Source organism: Microcebus murinus, chromosome 4 (assembly GCF_040939455.1).
Source record: "Microcebus murinus isolate Inina chromosome 4, M.murinus_Inina_mat1.0, whole genome shotgun sequence".
NCBI lineage: Eukaryota > Metazoa > Chordata > Mammalia > Primates > Cheirogaleidae > Microcebus > Microcebus murinus.
The window spans coordinates 108,781,036-108,798,192 of NC_134107.1; the positions used below are offsets into that span (position 1 = coordinate 108,781,036).

At 38.5% G+C, this 17,157-nt stretch overlaps 1 protein-coding gene across 1 annotated transcript in view; it reads left to right on the forward strand.

The window, feature by feature from the left end:
* GLB1L3 (galactosidase beta 1 like 3) overlaps positions 1-8,832 on the forward strand; it is a 29,655-nt gene extending 20,823 nt beyond the window's left edge. Inside the window, exons 13-20 of the mRNA XM_012739614.3 lie at positions 480-586; positions 1,461-1,601; positions 1,941-2,012; positions 2,519-2,597; positions 3,050-3,137; positions 3,457-3,568; positions 8,191-8,307; positions 8,436-8,832. Coding sequence (XP_012595068.2) covers positions 480-586; positions 1,461-1,601; positions 1,941-2,012; positions 2,519-2,597; positions 3,050-3,137; positions 3,457-3,568; positions 8,191-8,307; positions 8,436-8,489 — 770 coding nt within the window. The 3' untranslated portion in view covers positions 8,490-8,832. The remainder of the gene's footprint in view (positions 1-479; positions 587-1,460; positions 1,602-1,940; positions 2,013-2,518; positions 2,598-3,049; positions 3,138-3,456; positions 3,569-8,190; positions 8,308-8,435) is intronic.
* Positions 8,833-17,157: the final 8,325 nt, after the last annotated feature.

Consider the following 17,157-nt stretch of genomic DNA (forward strand, 5'->3'; position numbering starts at 1 on the left):
TGAAACATGAAGGTAAAGATACTGGTCTCCTGTGATGATTGCAAAGATTAAGTAAGTCACTCTCTGTAAAGCTCTTAGTATCATGTATGGCATAGTAACCCCAAACACAAAAGCAAAAATGATCCTGTTTAATTGTATTTATTTAAATGAAGTTAGTTAAGCATCTACTAAGGGCTAGAAACTAGTGAGCACTGGCATTGCCTAAAGTTGTAAGGCAAAATCCTTGCTCCCTTGCTCTGAACTCCAAGGACCTCACCCCTCAGAGGGCTCCGTGTCTATTGGGTGCATGTGGCTACAAAAGGGTTCTAACTTAGTGATTGCATGTTTACCATCACCCTTGGAGAAGCACACCCATGTCCCAAGGTAGGACCCATTTCTCTTATTGGCTCTGGGATGTAAGAGGAGGGGATGGGGATGGGAGGAGGGAAGGCAGTGGTCATTTCAGGCACTTTTCACCCTGTGACCCATTTTCATTGCAGGAAGCCCCCTGCCCAGCTTACCTACACCTACTCCCAAGGCTGCGTATCCTCCTGTGACGCCATCGCTCTACTTGCCACTGTGGGATGCACTCCAGTACCTAGGTGAGGTGAGTGCTGCTTGAGAGGAGGAATAGGAGTGGCCACTGGAGAGATGGAGCAGGGATTCCTTCAAGGAACTTTTCATTGGGAAGTGGGATAACTAATCCTCTACATTTTGTCCAAATTTAGAACCACCAGCTCCTTCCAGCTGGACTGTGAGGGGCTCGAACTTGAAGACTCAGTGTGTGTAGGGGAGGGTGGTGGGATATTAGAGGATCTGGCGAAAGCTGTTTGGAACTGCATGGGCCACATGGGACCCACACAGGACAAGCTGCCGTGCTGGGAACCCATGAGACCGAGCGCCTGTCTTCCCTGCACCATCAGCTAGGCCACATCACCCAGCTCTGTGGGTCTCTGCTCCCCTCTAAACTGAGACTGCCTGTCCTATTTTGAAGAAAATGTGAAAGCTGTTTGAAACTGGAACTCTTGATATTGGTTTCACTTCTGCTATCACTATTTTAAATAAAAAATAGTGACTGGCCCATTGTAAAGGCTAAATAAATGATTGCTTAGTGCATGATTCACCACTCGACTTCAGCTATTTTAGAACACACTTCACTCATTCTGATAATCAATTCTTTTTTTTTTTTTTAAGTATTGCACATAGTCCTTTTATTTCCTGCAGCAAAAATGTGATAATCAATTCTTAATGGTTATAGCAAGTGTTCCCTCTTCACCATGCCCTACCATCCCCTGAGCTGCCTGGCAGTAGAGATCTGAACCATGAGAGCATCATTGGGTAGCATCTGTTTTATTTTGTCCCGTTCAAAGAACCCTGGGGGTACCACTAGGTGGGACCACACAAAGTGACAAGGATCTTAGGAAGAAGGACCCTGACTTCTCATCACTTTGGCTTCTGTTCCTGCTATGTCTTCCTCATAGCCAGTCAAGTTGAATCAACCGGTCAACATGGAGAATCTTCCTATAAACAATGGAAGTGGCCAGTCCTATGGGCTCATCCTCTATGAGACCCCTGTCTGCTCCGGAGGTTACCTCCATGCTCTTGTTCATGATACGGCACAGGTAGGTGTCAGCAGGCTATCTGGAGTGACACGCAAAACGTTTAGCCTGACTCTGCTGTTGGGAAAGGCAGTTAGTCACTGGCCCATGCTCCTGTTTGATAGTATTCTGAAGCACCTACTATATGGCAGGCATTGGGAATAAAAACTCAAGTCAAGTAGATGCTCTTTGTGCTTTATCATGACTTAAACTCTGCTGAGTCCCCGTAGCTAGCTTCTAGATGTCTGTGAGCACTGTGGCTAGTCTCTGCCTTCATACTGACCTCTTCTGCCCCAGCCACAGCCTCTTGTCTCCCTTTCTTCAGGTGGGCCCAGCAGTCTGACTCCTGCTTTTCTTTTGCAGGTATTTTTGAATGAAACAATTGTAGGAATTTTGAATGAGGATATTCAGGATCTGCAAATTCTTCCATTCAAGGTATGTAATTCAAGAGTCCAGGTGATCCCTGAATCTCCCACTCAAATGCAAACACCGCCTGTCCTGAGACAGACCACCTCCTCTCTCCACCACAGCCCTCTGCTGCTGCTCCCCACTTAGGGCCGCAACAGGGAGAGTGCAGGGCTGCAGGCGTGACTGCATCTCCCAGGCCTGGGTGCTCGGAAGCCACAGCATGCACCCTCTAGTGGGAATGCAATTCCCTGCTAAGCTCTGAGTCAGTCGTTGGCTCCTGTTTGCGTCTCTGATTAAAGGCATGACTGAGTCTCCCTGCTTTTCCTGATGGGATCAGCAGAGGAGAAAGGGAAGACTATGTGGACTAGGAGCACAAAGGGGTCCTTGTGAGACAGGGAGACCTGCTGGGCTCAGGAGCCTCCTTTTCTCCCATTTGCTCGTCCTTCCATCTGGGACTCAGAAAAAAACACGGGTTCTAGAGTAAGAGCCCCGCGTGGTCATGTAGTCTCTGTGAACTGGTCTGTTCCAAGCAGGGCTGTCAGCTTTTGAGGATCCTCGTGGAGAATCAAGGACGAGTCAATTTTTCCTGGAAAATGCAAAATGAGCAGAAAGGTGGGCTCTGGGCCTGAGAAGTGGGCCGTGACTCCTCTTCAGTGACTTGGAAGCTAAGACTGGGGCTGTTGGGGTTGGGAGGAAAAATGAGCCCCTCAGCAGTGGGAGTACCTGGGTTCTAGGACCGAAGATGCAAACTCCTTTCCCGTCCATATCCTGCCTTCTCTGGTTCTCCACGGCAGGAAAGCAGAACAGCTGTGTTGAGAGCTGGCTTTTCTCGGAGCAGGGCAAGACTCCTTTTGGGAATTTCAGGGAAGTTCCAATGCTAACAGGGGAACTTCCTTAGTAGTATAGAAACACAGCAAGAAACCCTCAGCCATGGCAGCTCAGAAAAGCGTGTGTTGTCCCCGCTGAGCCCTTGTTGCAGGCACATAACTTGCCTGCGCTTTGCCCCGGACGCTGGAGAACAGCCCGTCCTTGTTCAGATTCTCTTTCCCGCCTCCCATCTGCAGGGTTAACCGGGCCTGTCACCATCAGCAACACTCCCCTGGGAAACTTCGCTGTCTATTCTCTGGAGATGAAAACGAGCTTCTTTGAGAGGTACGCTAGCGTCTGCCCCGGGAACGCTTTGAACGCAGGGAGCCCAGAGGCTTCAAACCCTCACTCACTTTGCAGATGAACGGCCGGGATCCAGGGGACTGCAGTGATTTACTCAAGGTTATCAGGTGCTTTGAAGTCAGGACTGGAGCCTTGCCTAGAGCAAGTCTTCTGATTTCAATGTTAATGTTAATGCTTCCAGTCTAATCTAATATATCTCCCTGAACAGAGTCCTAGTGCCGGCTAGGGAAACCCGGCGTCAACGCTGGGACTGGAGTTTGGAGGAGTTTTCCTCTCCCTCATGGCTGGGTCCTTCTTCCAGGCTCCGCTCTGTCCCCTGGAGGCCTGTCTCCGGTAGCTATCTGGGCCCTGCCTTCTACCGTGGCACCTTGAGGGCTGGCTCTTCTCCCAAGGACACCTTCCTGAGGCTGCTGGTAAGCGAGACGCCCTCTGCCACACTCTCGTTCCAAACAGCGAAGCAAAGCCATAGTGTTCCCGGCAGGAACACTGCCCTTTCTTCCTTTCCTCTTCTTCCTCACCTCCCGCCAAGCCTTCCAACATTTCTCAGTCTTCCTAACTTATTGTCTAGAAAACAGCACATCAAAACACAGTCAAAACTTCAAACAATCACAAGATGTAGAGAGCAGGGTGTGGAAGTTCTCCTTCAGATTCACCCCCTTCCAGTTCCTGCTTCTCAGGGCTGACCGCTGCCAACGGTTTGTGTGTTTTTAAAATAACTTTACTTAAATGCACACAGACAGGTTTTTTTACACTAATGGTGTTATATGATAAATTATATCCTGCAACTTGCTTTTTGGGGTGGCAGGTTAGTTTTTACCTAGACTATTTTTATGCATAAACACACAAAGATGACATAAATGCACAAAATATGAATGTACAAATCAACAAATTATTACTAAGTGAACATCATCAAATTATCATTGAGATTAAAAAGTATTGTTAGCACCCCTCCCAATTACTGACTCCCTTCTCCCCAAAGGTAGCTGCTATCTTGACTTCTAACACTCTAGGCCAATGTTTCCTTTTTTGACTTTATGTAATTGAATCATATGGCATGTGTTCTTTTTTTTTTTTTCTTTTTTAAAAGATTTCATGTCTAAGCTTATTTTTTTTTTCTTTTTTAAAAGTGTTCTTTTTTAATATGGCTTCTTTCATTCAATGTTGTTTGAGAGATTCAGACATTTGTTGATGTTGCAGTGATTTATTCATTTTTGCCATTGTATATATGTATTCACCTTTAATAAATATTCCATAAGTTATTTAATGATGGGCATTTGGATTACTTCCAGTGTTTGTCTATGATAAATAATTAAGTGAAGGCTTCTTTTGTGTTTCTATTCATGACTGAATATCTTTGTCAGGTTTTGGTACCAATGTTTAGGGTCTTCACAAATGACTTGGGAAATGAAGTTTGTGCAAAACTAGTATGTCTTAAACATTTGATCAGTTTCATTAGTGAAGGCTTCTAGAGTTGGCATTTTCTTTGTGGGAAAGTTTCTAAGTATGGATTCAATTCTTTCAAGATTAAAGTATTATTCAGATTTTTCTGGTTCTTTTAAAGTTAGTTTTGATAAAATATATATTTTTAGGAATAGTCTCATTTCATATAAATTTTCAAATATATTGGCTTTAAATTTTTTGTTTCCAATGTCTTCTAGCTCATCTATAGTAATATTTTCTTTTTCATTTCTGTTACAGGTTATTGGTGTACTCTTTTCTTTTCTTGATAAGTCTCATCAGAACATTATCAATTTTATTAATCTTTCAAAGAGCAGTGTTTGGCTGTGACTCTTACTATATTATGTATCTCTTTTCTGCTTTTTAAATTTCTGTTATTATCTTATTATTGTATTTATTCTATTTTTTTGTTTAGGAATAATTTGTTAAATTTTGTTTTGTTTTGTTTTGTTTTGGTGCCTAAACCTGGGAATGAACCTGCTTGATTTTTAATATTTTCTTGAGATAGATACTTAGATAATGGATTTTTAGTCTTTATTCTTTTTTAACACATAATCTAGGCTATTGATTATCATATAAGCATGGATTTGGTTGAATCCTATAACTTATTACAATATTTTTTTATTGAGGTGAAATTCATATAACATTAACTCTTTTAAAGTGAACAATTCAGTGGCACTTAGCATATTTACAGTGTTGTAACCACTGCCTCTAGCTGCAAAACATTCTCATCACCCCAAAAGGAAATGCTATACCCATTAAGCAGTTACTTTCTTCATTTCCCCCTCCTTTTACCACCTGGCAACACGAGTCTTCTCATCTTTATGAATTTGCCTATTTGCATATTAACCTTATGCTTTTTATTTTATTTTTACATAGAATAAGAATAAATTTAATATTATGTTTCATTTTTATCATTTAGAAATTGCATTCTTCCAAGAATCCAGAATGTACATTATCATAAGCTATGTTTCATATCAGTGCATTAGTAATTTTGATATTATAATTTATATTATACAGGTAGTGTTTCATATGGAAGTATAGAAAAAAGTTATAGTAAGAAAAATGATGTTTACATAGAAAGAGATGAATCATTTTAAGGTCTTTTTAATTGGATAATTGTTGCCTCAGGTTTGTCATGTTAGCCCAATAGTTTTGTCATAGCTACAAATTCTATTTAAAAAAATAAAAAAAATATTTAATAAGAAATGGCTGATACTAAAGGTAAGCACTTCACACATAGGTGCTTCTCTGTAGTTAACAAATTGACTTCAGTACTGGCATTTTATAACATCTGATTTGGTAAAGAACTGGCAGGCAAATTAAATCCAACCATGAAGGAAGGTCTGTAAAATATCTTGCAGATTATGGCCAATCTTCTTGAGTCTGCTGGAATTACAAAGTATCTACTCTTGCTCTTTTACTTCTGAATTTTAAGTTTGAACTTCACTTTTCCTTTATATGGCTGTGGGCATTGTCAAAGATCATGTGCTCCACAAGGATGTGTACATGATGACAACTGCCATGTTCTTGGGGACATTGAGGGGCTTCCCTGGGACCAGAAGTTTTCTGTAGTGGCACTGTACTTCTTTCCTGCAGTAAGGGAAGTGGCGTTGTCTGAAGGTGCCATTTGGCAGTGGTACACAGCCTGCAGGGCTGCATGTCCTGGTGCTGTTGTCCAGAAAGGTGCAGTCTACACTGCGGGCTGTGCGCTTGTTGGGGAGAAACTTGATGATATTTTACCAATGAATTTATACTTTTGTATGCTTCCCTGCTGCTGTTTAAGGTCATTTCTTTTCAACTTGAAGGACTCCCTTTAGCATTTCTTGTAAGTCAGGTCTAAGGTGATGAACTTTCTCAGTTTTCACTTGTCTAGAAAAGTATTTATGTCTCTTTCATTTTTAAGAAAAATTTCTAGGTATTATGGGGGTACAAATGATTTTGGTTACATGGATTATTTCTGTAAGAATGCTCAAGTCAGGGTTAAGTGTGCTCATTGCCTAGATAGTGCTCATTGTACCCATTAGGTAGGTTTCACCCCTTCCCTCTTCCTCCCTCCCCTGCTTGATTTCCTTTGAGATTTACTTCCTTTCGTGCACATGTGTGCTCATCAGATAGTTGCAGTTTAATAGTGAGTACATGTGGTTGTTTTTCCATTCTTCAGATACTTCACTTAGGATGATGGTCTTCATTTTTGAAGGAAAGTTTTGCTGGGTGAGGTATTCTTGGTTGGCAGTTTTCTTTCTTTTAGCATTTTGAATGTATCAGCCCACTCCCTTCGGGTCTGCAAGGTTTCTGCTGAAAATTCTTTTGATACTCTTATACTCCACAAATATTTATATATTTTATTTTCATCATCAATGAATTCAAATATTTTCTAACTTTCCTTGTGATTTCTTTTTTGTGGGTTGCTTAGAAGTATTTTTCTTAATTTCCCAGTATTTGGGTATTTTATAGTAATCTTTGTACTATCAATTTCTTGTTTAATTACACTGTAGTCTAAGAACTAAAATATGTGAGGACTTGATTAGTTCAACATGAAATCAAACTTGAAAATATGCTGATATACACGTGAAAGAATAGGTGTATGCTATAGATGTTAGATCAATGTTCTATATATGTCAACTAGTTCAATTTTGTTGATTATCTTGTTTCAAATGTTTTATATCTTTATTGATTTTTGTTTGTCTATCAGCTATTGAAAGGCTATATGGAAATTTCCCACTACAGTTGTGAATTTGTTTATTTTTCCTTATTATTCTGTCAATTTTGCTTATATACTTTGCATTTGCACTTTTAGCTTCCCTGTATATGACATATACATTCATGGTAAATTAAGGATTTTATTATTATAAAATGTTCCTTTTTATCTCTAATAATGCTTCTTACCTTAAAGTCTCATTTTTTTCTGATATTAACAGAGCTGTAACAACTTTCTTTTGGTTAGAGTTTATACGTTTCATTTTTTTCCACTGTTACTCTTTTATTTTGTTCAATGCCTTTATGTCTTTGATGATTCTCTTATACATAGCATATAACTGCTTTATTTAAAATCCAATCCAGCAATCTTTGTCTTTTAATGTAGAGCATTTCAGAGATGCCAATTTTATGTTTTACATTTTGCTTTAACCCTGAATAAGCAGAGACCTCTAGTGGAAAAACTACCTGGTTGTCTCCTTGTCTCTTATTTTCTTTTCCTAGATCTTAATCCTGTAATTCTTCATTTTATTGCAAGCAGATTTTAAAAAACTGAATATATTTTACAGCTGTTGTCAGTAGTGGTGTTTATCTCTATTACCAGTATTTATTTCTGGAAGTAGAAGACCTGCTTTTTAAAAAATATAACATTATATATTATAGGATAGGAACAGTAGTAGTATTACTGTTCAAGTGTTAGTTCCATTCATGTTTTTCTCTTTCATCCCTAGATAGCAGGATAGAAGTTCTAGAACATATCCCATTCTAAACTCACTTCCATGTTGAGTGCCATAGTCCTATCAGTCTTGCTCTCACTCCCCAAGTGCCATAGATTTTACCTTGCCAGTGTTCCTATGTCTTAAGTCATGATTCCTTTCAGAATTGGACTTATGGATTTGTGTTCATCAATGGACGAAACCTTGGGCGATATTGGAATATTGGGCCTCAGGAAAGACTTTACCTTCCTGGTACCTGGCTTCATCCAGAAGATAATGAGGTGTGTAATCTCAACTTCTACCTTGAGATCTCATAAAATTTCAGGTCAAAATGCAAATTGCAGCATCTTTCCCCTCCTGTACTGAATAGGCATTGCCTTCTCACTGTCAACCTTTCTTTTCTTCCCAGATCATCCTGTTTGAGAAGACGATGAGTGGCTCAGACATCCAATCTATAGAGTAGCCCATGCTGAAAAACTGTCTTTTAACATATTTCCTGGATTGTTGGAATTCATTTATAAGTTGATTTTGAGGAAGAAGATTTATGTGAAGACCATCAAACACAGTAATGCTTACGATAGCAAAAATGTGAAAACCTAAGCAGTCAACAGATGAATTGTTATATATTTTATAGTATTTCTACATGATGCCCATTGTTAGGATTTAAAAAGTCTTCAAAATATTTAATGACTTATTTATCTAGTTAAATGCTTACTCCTTAGTAGGTTCTTATTCTCTAATTAAATGTAACTTTAGCCAGATATGAATAAAATAAAAATAAATTTTACTTCTACTTCCCATACTCAATTGGAAGGAAGAGAGAGGGCCTTAGCCTAGGGGAGAGTAAGGATACTGCTCTTCCCATGCCAGAGAGTATTGCATATGCTGACTGGCAAACTTGTGGTCTCTCTCTCTCTCTCTTTCTCTTTCTCGTGTGTGTGTGTGTGTGTGTGTGGGTGTGTGTGTGTGTAGGAGCAGGGGAGAACAGAGGGCAATGAACAACGTCTTTAGGCATGTCCCTGCAGCTGTGTATGCGTCTTCAAGGTGAACTGGGGGGTCCAATCAGAGAAGCAACCACAATTTGGTTGTTTGCTTCTGACATGTGTGACAGCAAAGCCCGGCACAGAGTCCTTTGTGTTTTCTTATTCCTTGGCTATCTGGGTATAGTCAAGGCTACTACTGATTAATGAATGGGTGGAAACCAATCACATTCTTAGAAACAAAACGTAGCACCTGACCTAAATTCACACCAGTGTAGTATAATAAAACCTTCTCACTTTATTAAATATAGTGCCTAGGAGGTTCAAGTAATTTAGCAAAAAATCTGGTGTCCGAAGGGAAGAAGAACCTCCTGTTTGGAATGAAGACAAAGGCGTCAGATTATCTTCTCTCCCACTAATCTGAATGGCTATCTCAGTGAAGGAGAATTCCGTCATGTACCTGCACCATTCCTATATTCACTGGGACTCCAGGCTCAAACCTATGAACCTGTAAAATAAGGGAGGAAAACAGAACTAATAATCATAATGACCAAGAGTACATATTATATTTCAGATGTAACATACACAACACCTAAACTTAACAACAATCATGCAACATATCCATTTTACAGAAGGGAAAACCAAGGTTCGAAGAGGTGTTTGAATATGTCTTTCTGATTCGCACCTCCTCTTTTGCTATTTTAATTTACCAGCTCCACACCTATGTCATTCTTTTTCAAATATAAATGCCAAAATGCTAGCCAGAAGATATAATCCTTTCAGTGTGCTTAGAGAAAAAAGCTTGCAGCTTAGAATTCTTTACCCAGCAAAACTGTCTCTGAATAAAAATTAACATAAGAAACCAAAATACAGAACTTTTATTAATAGATAAAAAAAAGCCAAGAAAGTTTATCATGAAAAGATCTACACCAGAGGATGTTCTGAAGCAGCCGTTCTCAATGTTCCCTAAGAGAATTAAACCCTGCAGAAAGTGTTTTCAGTAATCAGTTTCTGATTGTGTCATTTGGATGTATATTAGAGAAGGTAACTCATTACATACCACAGCTTCTTCAGGGCATTAGAGCTTCATGCTCTCAGGGAACCTCAGTTGAGAAGAGATATTCTAAATAAAATACTACAAGCAGAAAGAAAATGATTGCGAATGGAAAGTCTAACACTCAAGAAAGAATGTGGAGCCAAAGAAGGATGCTGACAAATATGAGAGTGAATATAACCAAATGTTAACTCAATACAGGTAATGCCAATGTCTAATTTGAGCTAACATCAGCATAGAACTCTAAGACAGGGCAAAAATATCCAAGCTGAGAGGAATGTGACGGCAAAAAATGTGATCTAAGGTTTCTGTAATTCTCAGATATTAACTGAGAATTATTAATATCTCAGATATTAACTGAGAATATTTAGACTTTTTCGAATATGCATGTTAATAAACTTAGCTTAATTGTTAAAAAATACATCTGGTTTTTAACTTTCAAAAAAATTAAAGTGATAAATAGAATGAGAAAAAATAGTAAGAACTCTAAATGATAAAAAGCAAAAAAGAGTACCAGTAGAAGCACAAACTAACACAGTAGAATACATACATATGTATCAGCAACCACAGTAAATTTTATAAATGAACTAAACCCTCTAATTGAAAGGCAAGACTTGTCAGACATGACTTTTTTAAAAAAAACTAAGTATTTGAGTTTTGCAAGAGATACACCTCTAACATACAGATGCAAATTGATTGAAAGTCCAAGGCTAAAAAATATACCATGCAAATTCTAACCAAAGAAGCTGGAGTAACCATATTAACCTCCGGCAAATAGATGAAAGGACACAAGGTGTTACTAGATATGGAGGGTTACTAATAATGATGAAAATTCAATTCGTGAGAAAGATATAATAATTTTAGACTTGTCTGTTCCTAAAAATTTAGCTTCAAAATTTATAAAGCAAATATTTCCAGATCTATATATGGAAATAGATAAATAGAAGCACTTTGCACTGGAGAAAATTTTGTGCTACTTTTTAAAAATTGAGATATGATTCGTACACCATAAAACCTTTTCATTCAAAATAATTCAGTAGTTTTTAGTATAGTATGTCACAGGTTGTGCAACCATCACCAGAACATTTTCATCACTCCAAAAAGAAACCTTTCATTCATTAGCAGTCACTCCTCATTCCTGCTTTCCCCCAGCCCCTGGCAACCATAAATCCACTTTCTTTCTCTATGGATTTTCCTATTCTGAATATTTCATGTACATGAGATCATACAATATGTGGTGGCCCTTTGTGTCTGGTTTCTTTCACTTATCATGTTTTCAAGCGTCGTCAGTGTTGTAGCATGTATAAATACTTCATTCTTTTTCGTGGCTGAATAATATTCTACTGTGCAGATATACAATATCTTGTTTATCCATTCATCAGTTGATAGATATTTTACTTTTTGGCTATTATGAATAATGCTACTATGAACACTCATGCACAGGTTTTTGTGTAGACATATGTTTTCAGTTCTCTTGGTTATATACCTGGAAGAGGAATTGCTGGATCATATGGTAATTCTATGTTTAATTTTTTGATGAATGATCAAACTGTCTCCAATGTGTCTGCACTAATTTACATTCCCACCAACAAGGTGTGAGGGTCCAAGTTCTCCACATCTTCGCTGACATTTGTTTTTAATCTCTCTTTTTGATTATAGCCACCCTATTGGGTGTGACATGCTATCTCAACTGTGGTTTTGATTTGCATTTTCCTAAAAATTTGTTCTCTTAAACATTGAATCTAAAAATGTAGCAACGAAGTAATGCAATTGGATTTTAAGATAACAACAATCATCTCTGAAATTTCATGGGCATCTCCGCTTTCATTCAGAGAAAGATGTCAGTGGCTTTCAGCAGGTGTCATGGAAGGGTAATTTTTCTTCTCAAGGCATATCAATGTATTTACTTCTTCAGCAGGTTCTAGCAGATAAACCATTAGTCGTTCATAAGGCTTCATATGTTGCTGTTATTTTCTGAAAAGTATGGTATTAAGACTTTTTTTGCTGAAGCTTTGTTTTTAAAAAATATGTTAGTTGCTATTCAGCCTTTCTAAACATCTTGCATAAAGTAAAGAGGCAGGAGAGTTTTAAAATATGTTGTATGTCATGGACTTTGTTTTTGGTTAAAGAGTCCTTACCTTATACTGTGCTGGAATTTCTTTATAAATACAGAGCTGAAGGTGGTGGATGAAGCATTTGTAATTCCTAAGACATTTATGGCCTTAGCTATGTTTGTTCTTTCTTTGTCAGTGGCAATTGCATTGCACCTTTATTTTCTAAGTTTTCATTTTATGAATATTTCTTAGCTTTCTGTGCTAGACTCAGGAATCATGGCAAAAAAAAAAAGAAGCAACATTGTTAAATTCATCATTAATCTATCATATGTCAAACTTAAATAAAACTTTGATTTGTTTCTGTATGCCCAAATATCTGATATACAAGATATAGATATTTAATAATATCACTAACCTGTACACAGCAAAATATAATTCAGGAAAAAAGATTTTAGTAGTATGTTTTGTGGAAGAAACTTTGCTCCTGGGATTCATAACTTGAGCAGATTTCTAAAATTCTTCAGCAGCTCCAAACTACTGAAAATAATGTGATATAGCAATTATACTGAGGATCTTTTTATAATATTTAGCCTCAATAGACTCAAAACTATAATAAATTGTCTTCTTGAAGTATTATTACAAGTCTATCATTTGAAGTTTGATTAGTGCGAACAAAATGTGCCTAATTTTTATCTAACACTATCATTTTTCTTCATATGTTATCTATTCTATCTGAATAAAAAATAATTTACTACAGATGCAGCTGCTCATAATTTTGGTAATTTTCCTCTTCATGAAATTTTGAGGTGGCAAGAATTCCCAAAGAAGCCTTTTTCTTCAAAGACTCATGGCCTGAATGAAATAAAGTAATAAAATTAAATTTGGTTTATAAAAGAAATGTTTAATGTCATAAATGACATTCATCAAACAATTCTAAAATTATAAAAATTGTGATATAACATAATCTTTATATGCCTTTTTATATATTTAAATTTATGTTAATGATATACGATATAATATTTGGATATCATATCATATGTATTCTATATATAAAAATTATATATTTTATATACATATATTGGCTTAAAAAGGATATCATATTCTTCCTAAAGTTATAAAACTAATGTACTCTATTAATATTCATATGAACTGCCAAATCTATTTTCCAATGTGCTTAAATATTTGAAAGTTCTTAACAATTGTTTTTGGATGTTAAATTAATAGTTTTCATAATAATCTTTAATCATTGCTTTATTTTACTTTAACCTATTGATAAAATTTTAATGTTTCACTTCATGTCACATCTCAAATGTATACCTGCGTTTGGAAGTGAATACAGTTGTCCCGTGGTATCCGTGGGGGGATTGGTTTCAGTAACTCTTGAGGACACTAAAATACACGGATGCACAAGTGCCTTATATAAAATGGTGTAGTGTTTGCATATAACCTAGCATACCCTCCTATATACATTGAACCATCTCTAGATTACTTATAATGCCTAATATAATGGAACTGCTCTGTAAGTAGTTGTTATACTGTATTGTTTAGGGAATGACAAGGAAAAAAAAGTTTACGTAAGATGCAATTTTCTTTCAGAAAATATTTTTGATCCAAGGTTGGTTGTATCCAGAGACACAGAACCCACAGGCACGGAGGGCTGACTGTATTCAGATACTATCAACAAATTCCAACAACATGCTCAGTCCTCATTTCTGGTAGTGTTACACTGGGGATTTGAAATTAACCTCAGTGATCACTTTATTGCCACCAATGCAGCGATGCCTAAACTATCTCACTTGGTCACCAGGTCGCCTCCATATCACCTACTCAGGAGTTTCCAGAAATTCTCCACGGTCTATTTCACCTCACTAGTTGCCGATCAAGATCACTACAGGCATACAAGCATGCTGTGGTTCCTCTAGTCTAAACAAAAATGAAAATACAACGCTGGCCTGGACTCAGTTTCCTCTTTTGCCCCAGCTACCAACCCATTTATCAGTTCTCCTTTCTAGCGCAGATCTTTGACTGAGTTATCTCTCTTCCTGCCTTAGATTCCTCTTCACCCTTCCTTCCTCAACCCATTCCGGTGGACTTCCCAAACCCCATGACCCCAATTCCACCCAGACTACCCATGTCCAGTTCACCTGTATCTGCCACATACTGTGTTTCCCTGAAAATAAGACCTACCCATAGAATAAGCCCTAGCAGGATTTCTGAGCATTTGTGCAATATAAGCCCTACCCCAAAAATAAGACCTAGTGATGGGCGTGGCTACGCAGCACATCTGCACAACCCATGCATTTCGTCACCCAGTAAAGAAGACGAGCAGCCCTTCTCATCTGCCCCATGAGAGCTCTATGGCTCGACATGAGAGATTGGGGCCAATGGTTCTAAAGGAAATAGAGTTGCAAGAAATTCAGGATGGAATTCGAGGTTTGGAGAGTTATGATGATGTTCCAGAAGAAGACGACTTAACTATATTTGAATAAATGTAGATTGTTGTACTATACTTAAAAAAAATAACACATCCCCTGAAAATAAGCCATAGGGTGTCTTCTTGAGGAAAAATAAATATATGACCCTGTCTTATTTTTGGGGAAACACGGTACTAATTCCGCTGGTTAAGTCTCAATCTTTCTTTAACTTGGCCTGGCAGCAGCATTTAACACAGTCGATTGCTCCTTCTTTCTTGGTAGCTTTTCTCTCCTAGCACTTGGGACACCCCATTGTCTGAGTTTTCTTCCTCCCTCTGTGCTGCTCCTCCTTGTGCAACTTCTGGCTTCTCCTCCTTTCTCGGCGTTACGTGCTCCAGGGCTTATCCTTGGTCCTCTTCTCTGTCCACATTCCGTTCATTGGTGATCTCATCAAACTCCATCAACTCCTAAATTTATATCTCCATCCCAGATCTTTTTCCTGACTATCAGGCTTGTACATTCAACAGCCTACACGGAATCCCCCTGGTACGTCTCCTGGAAATCTCTAACTCCACAAGTCCAGGCTGAGCTCCTGACGCCCCTGTAAACTCATTCCCCCTGCAGCCTACCCCATGTCAGGTCATGGGGACGCCAGTGCTTCTGGTTTCTCAGGGCCAACATGTTGGGGTCATTCCTGAGCTGCCTTTATTTCTCCCACTCTGCAAACAATCCATGAATTGCAATAATCCTCTTGCCTCTGCTTTCTAAATATTTCCAGAAATCCAACACTTCTCACCACCTCCATCACTGTCCCCTTGTCTGATTCTGCATCACCTCTCACACAGACACTGCAATCGGCTCCTCACTGGTCTCCTCTCCTCCACTTGTGCCCACTCCTGAAGATTCTCAGCACAGTAGCCAGAGTGATGCTTCCAAGGCATAATCAATGTCATGTCCACAGGCTGTGGTGGCTCCCATTTCATTCAGTCAAATCCCTATTCTTGCAGGGCAACGTGACCAAGCCCCTCTGTTTCTCTGACCTCATCTCCTGCATTCCTGACCTTCTCCTCCCACGCTGGTCTCCTTGCCTTTCCTTGAACACAGAGTCATGCTTCTTGCTAAGGGCCTTTGTACTAGCTGTTCTCTCTGCTTGGGTAGCTCTTCCTCCAGCTAGCAGCTTGCACGGCTAACTCCCACCACTTTCAGATCTTATCTCAGTTAACATCTTCCTGGTGGGAGCCCCTCTCTGCACACCCCTCTGCATTATACTCCTAATCCTCCTTCCTTTATCTACTTTTCATTTTTGCAATGGAATTTATTACCTTTGAACATATTCTGCTTTTTCATTGTGTTAATTTTTGTTGTCTTTCTTCCCTTGGTAGAATATAAGTTTCAAAGGGAAGAGATCTTTGTTTTGTACACTGATGCATTCCAAGGACTTAAACAATATTCAGCATGTAATACATGGTCATTAAACATTTGTCAACTATTTTTTTAATAAATAAAATGTTGTTTAATTTGCTTTTTAGCTATTTGGTCTTCCAAAGCCTGAGGCTGAAAACAGATATTTTTGGACTACCAAGGCCAAAGATCAAGTTCAGTTGATCCCTATGGGATGTGCACAGGTCTCTCCTAGTCTCACTAACATAGCTTTTGGCCTCAGAAGCCTTGTCTACTTCTTTTAACTTATATCTGTCTTCCTTTTTCTTTTACTAGGACCAAAAACCTCCTTTCTAGGACTTTCCATTTTCTTTTTGTTTGGGGTTCAAATTGTCCTCATTTATTCTCAGAAATTCCCCCATGTTAAATTTTTTGCTCAAGATTTCTGGTAACTTCACAGCCTAAGTGGACTTTGCTCCTCCTGAGTGGAGGGTGGGTGGGAAGGGCAGGCCAGAGGGGTCTCTCTGTAGGGAGGAAGTGAGGGGCAGGGAGTGTACTATCACAGTGAATGTACTATCATAGAAGACACACTGTGCATCTTATCCTCATAACTTTAAGAGAGATTTTGTCAAATGTTCAGATCTGTCAAAATTCAGATATACTGTATTTAAAGCATTAGTACAGTGCCCTCAAAAATAAGTTATGTGAATGACTGCATAACTGATCTATAAACATATTACCTATTAAAAATAAAAAGTGTAACAGCAAATGAGATTAGTTTGATAGGACTATTTTTTTTGCATGACTCCATTGTATGGACTGGGAACGACCGCAGCTTTTATTCCCGTGTGCATTTTTGTGTATGCCATTGCCTACGTGGAACAACTGAATTCTCAAAGAAGGGATTGTGCTCTCCAGGTCAGCTGGAGCTCCACCTTAGAGTGGTGGATTCAGGATAGCAATAGGACTTCATTTTTCTTTTTTTTTTTTAAAAAAGCATTTCTTGTATTTTCTAAACCCTTGACAGCAGGAAGATGGCCTGGGAAGATGATGATTCCTGTGTGTCAGGGGTGCATTACCAGAGCAAGCACCTTGCCAGAGCACTTTGTTTATATCACTCTCATGCCAGTTCATTGAAACTGCAGTTTCTGTTTGGGATTTGAGTATTTTCATTGTCCACTAAACATCTTGGAAAGGAGAAATTGAAGGAGTATCTTGCTAATATTGTAAAAAACAAAAGTCAGCCACT